At 43.3% G+C, this 9,255-nt stretch overlaps 1 protein-coding gene across 4 annotated transcripts in view; it reads right to left on the bottom strand.

The window, feature by feature from the left end:
• Positions 1-9,220, bottom strand: part of CASP7 (caspase 7) — a 34,197-nt gene extending 24,977 nt beyond the window's left edge. Inside the window, exons 1-4 of one of the 4 annotated variants that reach the window (XM_019502837.1) lie at positions 9,195-9,220; positions 8,579-8,640; positions 6,115-6,227; positions 5,964-5,966 (exon numbers count right to left, since the gene is read on the bottom strand). In XM_019502837.1, coding sequence (XP_019358382.1) covers positions 5,964-5,966; positions 6,115-6,227 — 116 coding nt within the window. In that variant the 5' untranslated portion in view covers positions 8,579-8,640; positions 9,195-9,220. Of the gene's footprint in view, positions 1-851; positions 1,104-3,510; positions 3,568-5,963; positions 5,967-6,114; positions 6,228-8,578; positions 8,641-9,194 lie in introns of those variants that run through there. The other 3 variants (XM_019502836.1, XM_019502839.1, XM_019502840.1) reach the window with 3 other exon arrangements.
• Positions 9,221-9,255: the final 35 nt, after the last annotated feature.

Raw genomic sequence — 9,255 nt, 5'->3', positions numbered from 1 at the left:
TCCAGAAGGGGGTCGCTGGCAGGGCCTCTGGGTGGATAGATGGTGTGAGCTGGAGCGTCTGCACTTTTAGTCACTATATATGGATAAGTATAGGAAGCTGAGTGGGGCTCACTCAGCTACATACTGTACAAATATTGTCAGACACAGTCTATTATGTCCAAGTATTATGTCCACGTTTTGCAATAGTTTTAAAAAAGCAGGCAGCAGTTTCCTATTCTTTTGGGCTCACATGTTGTCTGCTGCAAATCTCTATTTGCGTTCTTACATGATAACATAGGGGTGTCACATTCATAATTAAATAAATTAACTGTTAACCCTATGTTTACACTCCTGCTATAAACAGAAGCTTAATTTGCTGCACTGACAGTCGGCTGCGTGCCATTTGTATCTTTTCTGTGCTATATGGTATTTATACAGCACTCAAAAGTCACTACATGCTTTACATATTAAAGAATACAAGTCCCCATCTGCAAGGGTTTTCCACCTTATAGCTCAATCCTGTATATTCGTGTACTTCTCATGGGCATTCTGGAAACAGAGGTCTTGCTGGATTAGTTCCCAGGCAGCGTAACAGATATAGATAATTCCTAATTATGCTATATAACACCAACACCAAGCCCCTCTTCTCAACCGTCACAGAACAAAAAGGTGCATTCCTACTTCTGCAGACGACAAAACACAGCAGAGCAAAACAAATACACATTTTCCAGGGCAGATTTCACAATTGCGGTATTCCAGCTGAGCAACAGTGGGTTGGGAGAACAAAGCTGAATTCTTTTAGGGTATCCATTCGTGACATTCCCAAAAAGGAAGCAAGAGAGATGAGGGAGAGATACAACCCTTTACAGTACCTTGGCTCATCTTCAAGTGGCACTCCACTCTGCATCGGAAAAGAACTGCACCTTGTGTGCAAGAGCAAGCGGGATCTTCTTTAGTAATGCTAGGAGCCCACCATGCTCAGAGCTGCATCGGAGAGAGAACCAGGATGCTCTGCATTCAGGCCCAAAGATTTGCCTGTGTCAGCAGTGGGTCACGCTGGACTTTTCTATGGGGCTATTCAAACCTTCCTGGCTGTGGCCTAGCAAGCTGCTGAGGTCATGCAGGCCTGATCCACCTTCGCTGACAGGCACAAAACACAGACACCCATCACTCTGACTGTAGCACTGCCCAGTGTAGGAGGGTAGCAAAGCCATCCTTAAGAGAGTAGAAAAACGGCACAACTTTGAATACACACTGCTACCCTCTCCTTTGCCTTTGCCCCTGCCCCGGTATAACAAAGAACATTTAAAAAAACGTTTAAATTACCATATGCAATTTTAAAAAACTTGTAGCACTCTTAATTCTCAGTTATTTTTCACGTATGCACTCTTAAGTAGTCCTGACTCATTATTGCTTTTGCTTACATTTCTCCACTTCCTTGTTGGCTGCTTATTTAGAAATGCTAAAAATAATAAATGACACATGTATGACAGTTTAGTTTTCTCTTAATCTCTGCATTAAGTTAATTCTGGCTGTTGTGCAGAGACAGATTTTCTATTAACTACAGCAATTCACCTGATACTTGACCTGTTGCTTTAAATACCAAAGATATAAATCAAAGATATCTGAGAATTTACTGTATGCATCACCTGGGAAAGTGCCAGAAAGCATGAATGAAATATTGGCTCAGATTTAAGGAAACTGTTATGCTAAAGGTAAAGTTTCAAGAGAACTGAGCATTTACTGTACATGCTATAAGGGAACAACAGGTCCTGGATGAGCCGTGATGAAGTGTTATACTTGCCTCGGCCTGGCTAGAGGCACTCTCTAGTGGTACAGTTCCAGTCTCATGAAAACACTCAAAAAGACTAATTGGACTAATCAGAATAGGAAAAATCTGGTGGACTACTTTATAAAAAATCCTCCAAAATGTGTATACTGTTGCCCACACAGGAATTGCCATAACCTTTTAAAAATTCAGCATTTAAGTGGCGTGAACAATGCAGAGTGAGCAACCTTTAAAAATGTACATGGATCTGAAAGGAAGAACAAAAAAATCATCTCCACACCCCTGCTGTGAGGCATCTTGTTGTGAAAGAGAGAAAAGATAATCAAAGGTGGGTGGAAAATAATTCCCAGGAGGATGAAAGAACAACAAATGAGTAAGATTGACACAAAGGCAATTCCCCAATCCTCCTGCATCTATGATGCTGGTGTCAAAACTGGTTATTAATCTGTGTACAAGAAGCTAAAACACGATTCAAGTCCCAGTGAACAAGGGGGTCTACCAACTTATTCCTCCCTCTCCGGTACAAGTTACACGACTCCGTCTTCATGCAAGTGCACTGAACTCCCCCACCCCCATCACCTCTGCTCACGCACACTCAAAAAAGTGAAGGATTTTGTCAGGACATTTTGAGGCAGACCCTCAGCAGAATAACCATATGCCAACAAAGGAGCTGATTTTTGTTTTGCTGACACATTGAAACAGGCTGTACAGTTACATTAGATTACTTCATATTTCATTTCAGTCCATGGTCACCAAAACCCGATGCTCTATTGTCTAGTGCAAAACCTGAACTCTGAAAAAGTTCTATACATCTATCTGTATTCCAGTTTGCAAAACTTTCAAAGCTAATTTTATGTAAATGGGAATGTCATAACCATTAACAAAGAGAACAAGACACCCACTGACATTTCTGACAGAGAAATTTTCAATTTAAATGAAAATGAGAGTTCTCAAATTAATTAAAATGCAAAGTGCACGGTGTTATACTTTTATATTTTGGTTCCTTATTAACGACAGAAGTATCTATAGATACGGTGGACCTCTATTACCTGTAATCCTATATGATTTCACAACCTAGGCCAGGTCAAGACTTAGATGGGAAATGTTAAAGGAATACCTATCTGCCGTGGGAAGTGGTGGTGGAAATTTGACAGACAGCACTTCCCAAGTCATTATATAATCGAAGGCCCAGCACACTAATCAAGGTACTTTTCTATGCAAAAGGAAGGCTGTTTAACCTACTGTTCGGGTCAAATGTCAACCCAAAGACAGTTATAAACTGACTCCAAAAATTTCCCATTGCTTTCAGGTAGGCATTGTACCCCTCTTATCTTATGCTCCTAAAATACATTTAGGCTTACTACATCAGGTTAAACTGATGCTGTATTCAATCTCAAAGTGGCTTCACTTCAGCAAAGGAAAAAAACCCCACACTCTATATATCCCTTACCCAGCTCACCAGGGCTTTGTGACACTTCACTCATTTAAGTTTTCTGAACTAAAGGCACTGAATTGAAAGTACTGATTAGGTTTTCAGCTTCACTTGCTCTTGGCTTGTAAAAGCCCTTGCACATATACTTATTTAAATGCTGTTTACAACTTCCAACTGAGAAGTGGAATACAGGGTGTAAGACAGACAGAAGAGGCATAGGGAAAGTGTAAAAGCCATCCATCAGAGGGCAAGAACAGTTTTATAGAGTGAATTGATGTGAAATTGGCCTCCAAAGCCTGACAGCCTTCACCTGCCTGCTACTGAATCCCGCTTCACTTCACTGAGCTCACAAGAAATACCACCAGGGCTGTTAAGAGAGAAAACTCTATTTTGCTGAACTCTAGGAACATTTGGTAGTTTTTAAAAAACTATTTCACAGGAAAAAACCCAGCTCCATTGACTTCCAGGAGAACAGACTTCTTTCTTTTTCACTCTGGCCTTTGCATGGTAAAAATCATGGTGGCTCACATCTTCGTCTACTACCTACAACTGAATGAAGTGATGGACAATAGAATGTGCTGTTTATAGGAAGGAAGGCTCAGAGAAAACGTGTAGTTTAAAATACCTGAAGTAGTAGGCCAGGCCACATTTCTGAAAAGACAAGTGATGCTCAAAAGCACAAAGGGAGGATATTACAGCACCCTTCAGAGACATGGATTTCTTTGAAAGAGATCCAGGTGTGAAAAACATGATGGGATCATAGGAAGCAAACAACAAAGAAGATATGCTGTTCACCTTACATGAAAAGTGAGCGCTTGTTTTTTTTTTTCAAATTAGCAACCCTCTTTTCCTTCCAAAACGCCTTTCATACTTGTTATGAAAACCCTGGCCTGTTTCTGCTCAGAAAAATAAAAACGGCATCAATTCTGCTATGCGTTCTCTCCTTTTAGTGCGGCAAAAATAAGGGTTGTCTGCCATCTAGTGGCAAACAAACAAACAGAAAGATTGGGTAACATTTAAAAAACATTTCATTTCCTGGAAATATCAGGTTGGAACTAGAAGCTCTTTAACGAGATAAAATGACACAGAGGCAAATTCCCCAAACAGGAAGGAGAGAGCAAATCTGCCCATGCTGCCAATCCAGTGGCTCACTCTCACCCTACAAACGAGGCAGGAGCAAGGAGGGGCTTCAAAACCCAAGGGGTGACCACCACCGTTCTCGTTTGCACCTGTCACTTTTACTGCGCCTCTGATTTTAGTTGCCAACAGATGCCCCCAAATCTGGTGGTGGGCAATAAGTATGGGGTGAGGTTGAGGGGGAGAAGAAGTGGCACACCGCTAGCAAGCCCTCCAGGCCAGTTTACCCTGTTGTGGGCTGCATGCAGCTCAGGAGCTCTCAGCTGCACAGTCCTGCTCTATGGGGAAGATAACGTTTCCCCAAACGTTCCCAAAATACAAATGCCTGGTACACCAGGCAGTTACACTGCTTGAAGCATTTCTCAGCACATTAAGACACTGATTCTTGTCTTTCACTAAAAATGATAAACTGCAAGTAGCAGAATAATGGAACCAGACTATTTCCCCATAGAGAGGAGCAATTTTGCTTTTTAAACACAAGCCGCATTTATTTCAAAATATGCCGTTCAAAACTGCTGCTCAGGTTTTAGAGGCAGAATGTCACAGCCTCCGCTTGTATCTGCTAGCACTGCAGGTTGTGGGTATAATCTTAAACAGGAATATTTCAATTTTTTTAGAAGTGCACCGATGGGAAGACTTGACATTTCTATGACACCCTCCACAAGAGCTTTATATTGTTTTCCATTAATTAAGCCTCATAAAACACTTCTTTAAGAAAAGCAGCAGGAAAAGTTTGAAGCTACTTGCTGAAGGTCAACTCTGCAACTCTGCTGCAAGAATACTTAGCTCTTCTGACTCCTAGGTAAGGGTTTTAAACCTTATAGACTCTGTGCATTAACCCATTCTTCATAATTACAATGTTAATAAAACGCCAAACGCCTTCCCATCGCTTGGTCAGGGCTAGGCCATTCACTTCAAGGTTGCATAGTGCAGAGGGCATAAATTATAAAAGCCCCTTTTAAGAAAAACACCACCACCAAGAAACCCTCAGCACAGAATAGTCCTTCTCTCACTTTAAGGGCCGTCAGAAATTCCAGATGGCTATTTTTCCAAAAGAAGAGGTCTAACATAACGCAAACGATACTTCCTATGAAGTTATGGTAAGTAAAATTATGCTTCACTGGGGACTGCACTCTTTAAAATTAAGGTAAAAATGATTCTGCAGCTCCCAAGAAGATTAAGTTCTTGGGTAACAGGCTACGTCCTTGGCCCTGGTGAAACTTTTTGGAGGGAGATGGGTGTAGGATGTCCTCAGTAGCCCATTGGGGATTCTCATGATGCAGAATAGCCAAACTCAGTGCAGTGAAAACAGTGCTTTCAGTTCTCAGTTGCTACCTCCATTTAAGAGCCATGTGAGAAGTGAGAACCAGGCTGAAGTTCAATGTACTTAGGTAAATTTTGACTTTCAAAAAAGCCTTAGGAGGGCTTTTATTAATAAAATCTGAAATTTAGCCAACTAGGATTCGTTCTCATTTTCACTTTGAATCAAGGCAGTGAAGGGAAGGAACATCATGCAGCACAGTCTGCATTTCTCCTTGCAATATAATTAACTACTGTCTAGATAGAAAAATACTTTGCTGGGGTGCAGAGGATGAGTACGTATAGTCAAAGGCAGCACTTTTGGACTTTCTTTCCAGACTTTTTATCAGTTTTTATACTAGATTTAGTACGTTATCCTCCAGCAACACTTGACGCCTTCCAGACAACAGAAGAACTGGATATAGTCCACTTTAAGCAGGCTTGCCGATTGAATGCAATTGAGAACAAAATTGCTTACTTTCCAAAGATGAAAAATCTCTCACTTCTGTCTGGCCTTGCATCCACTGTATCATCCAGCTCTTCAGCCTCCATTTTCAGCTGAGGCCCGTCAGCGTACAGCTCTTCTGCCATCTACACAAACAAATATAAAAAGAAACCTAATAAAAAACACCAATCATTAAACCAAATATATTTGCTAATAAAATTAGTAAGCCAGTTACACTGTGTAAAATTGTACAGGCTAAAAGTAGCCATCGATTTTTGGATCCTCCAGTCTGACAGTGTGTGTACTCAGTTATCCCTGTTACATCTTTATGTAGTTATTCAAAGATGACTTACACCAGGGCACTGAACCCCCAGCTCGTGGGCCAGATCTGGCCCTGTGATATTCAGCCTGGGGGGGCTCCCCATATGCCTGGAAATTTGGTGGTGGGAGAGGAGTGGCAACACTCCCCCACCGCCAAATTCATGGACCCATGGGGAGCCCTGGGCTCTGCGCCGGGTCCAGCACCCAATTTTAGCATGCAGGGCTGGGTGGGGGTAGCACGAGGCCCAGGGCCCCATTGCAGCACACAAGAGACTAAGGTGCAGCTCCAGGCCCCAAGCCCGGTATGGAACGCCAAGGGGGGCAACGCCAGGCCCCTGGGACTCAATCCCAGTGTGCTGGGGCACAGTTGGCTGGTGAAGGCCCCTGGGGACAAATCCCAGTGGGAGGGGGCCCACTTCTGAAATCCTGGCGATCAGGGCAGGGACAGGGTGGTGTCGGGCATCTCAGGGCCAATCCAGGCTGTGGAGTGGTCCCTCCCCACTCATCTGGTCCACAGGACCGAAAACTTGAGCACCGCTGACTTAGACTGAAGGGTAGCATATAAAACGAGTCAATAAAATCTGCCCACAAACTGCAACTAAGATTTAAAAATAAAAAAAATGATGGCAAAATGCCTTACAGCATGTTTTTAAGGTGTTTTCTGTGGATTGAAAGCAAGTATGTTTGCAAAGAAGCAGGAAACACTGGCAATTAGACACCAACTTATTTGTTATTTGTGTAGCAATCACCCAAATTGCAAGCATCCAGAAAACTCAGAAAGATATGCCCCCAAATTCTCTCACGGAGGCACATGTACACAGGCACACTCAACTGCCTGTATAGAAAAATGCTGCAAACTGTTTTTATAGAGACGGGAAAAATAAAGAAAATTAAAATTGAGTCTATCACATTATGCATGTTATATTTTCCTAACATTGAGGTTTTGTTTTTATTTAAAAAAACCAGAAAACCATATTTTTCTTTCATTAAAAAAGCACATTACTCAAAGACATCATAGCAGTCTTTTATGTCAATTGATATACTTGAGTCAAAGCCTGTTTTAAGATGTGTACGCTGAGCATACCTTTCCTAAGGTCAGCGGAGAGGCTTCCATGGCACAGTAGAAAACACACTCTTTACTAGGTTAAAAGCTTATTTCTATTTTAAGTATTAGCCAGCAGGCTACTTGTTGCTCATTCACATACTTCAGACCCATTCCTGAAAATGCTTGCTCATGCATGCAATCTTTACTTATTCACATCATCCTATTGAACTCAACTGATAACAGATACACAAGTAGACTTTTATTGCTGATGCATTATCAGGACTGCGGAAACGAGACTAAGAGAGCATTAATATGAATATCACTGTCCTTTCAGCCTGTAATTGGAAAAGTAAGGTAAGGGAACCCCCCCACCCCAGTTGTTTCCAGTTTCAGTAGATTTTAATTTGACTTCAACAGAAAAAGCAATGGTATGTGATAGACTGGGGTAAATCTAGTCTTGTTTCAAATAACTCAGTAATCTGGAAAGAATGTGGATTTGCAAAATTGGAAGATTATATCAGATTTAGGTAAAAGAAGGAAGAACTTCAGCAGGACATGAAGTCCCATATTGCACTCCCATGCAAAGGAAAGAATAGATTGAAATGCCTATGCACATTGCTACTGGCCACGCAGGAAAGCAACACCCGGGTGTTGCTCTCGCTCAGCAAAAACAACCACGGAGCATGCAGCAACCAGCTAAACGGCAACTAGGTGCACATTCACTCCACGCCACCACGGTGAGAGCAGCGCTAACCGAGATGTGCCACGCTGCGCACGTTTCCTCCCTGAGCCTCGGAGAACGACACAACGCCAACTTCATCCCTTGTGACTGGACACACAGGGCACGTCCCCTCCCAAGAACTGCACTGGAGAGCCCTGCAAGTCCTTAAACCAGGCAGGTTTAAGGACCATTGCGGAGACATGATCCCTTTTATTAAACCGGCTGAGTAGTTGGAGAAAAGTTTTTAGCAAGCTTTTGGGTGCAATCACCCCTAGTCAGGCAGAGGGAGTCTCTGCTGGTCTGAGACTCCAAGGAGTGAGAGAAGCTAGAAGCGTGGTAGGCGGTAGGAATGAGGAAGAAATGGGTAGAATAGGTAGAAACCAAAAGGCAAAGCAGGGAGATGAACACACAGGGAGCACCCAGTTTCCTCGTTGTTCCCTTCAGAAATCGCGGCGTGGCATTTTTCTGCTCCCGCACAGATAAGAGTTGTAATCATAACACGGCTCAATGCTACGTCCTCAAAGCTTTGCTGCAAACATGGCGCCAAAGCCCAGTCCTTAAACCAGGCAGTTATTCTGGGCAGAGGGCAACTTACTGAGTTTTGGCAAGCCATCGAGGCAGCCAGGGGCAGATAAATATTAATTTTCTAAATTTTTTAGGGGCCCCGCGGGCCAGACCGAACCGCCTGACGGGCCACAACCGGCCCCGGGGCTGCATTTTGCCCACCCCTGCCTCAAACCCTTTATTAGGCCCACCGCGACACTGCAAAAAAAAAATTAAAAAAAAAATTAATCATTTTTGCAATTTCCCCATCTCTCCAATAAAACATATCTTGTCTAAACCAAGATGTTCGGACCGTCCCTTTTTGGGGGTCTCAGACTAAGGCGGCGACTAAACATGTCCTTAAGCCCCCCTTTCTACGCGGCTGGGTGCCTCTAGGCGGCAAAGATGTGAAGGCTTGTCCCTGAATCCCCACCCCCCGATAGTAAGGACCGAGGCCGGAGGGGGCCGCGCCCGACACTTGCCTGCGTCCTGCGCCCGCTACAGGGAAAGAGAAAGTGAAACCGGCCTCGCTCGCCCCGCCCCG

The sequence above is a fragment of the Gavialis gangeticus genome, unplaced genomic scaffold (genome assembly GCF_001723915.1).
Source record: "Gavialis gangeticus isolate Ggan-Ray unplaced genomic scaffold, GavGan_comp1, whole genome shotgun sequence".
NCBI classification, from domain to species: domain Eukaryota; kingdom Metazoa; phylum Chordata; order Crocodylia; family Gavialidae; genus Gavialis; species Gavialis gangeticus.
Note: the sequence above shows the minus strand (reverse complement) of the source record. Positions and strands in the feature narration are given on the sequence as shown.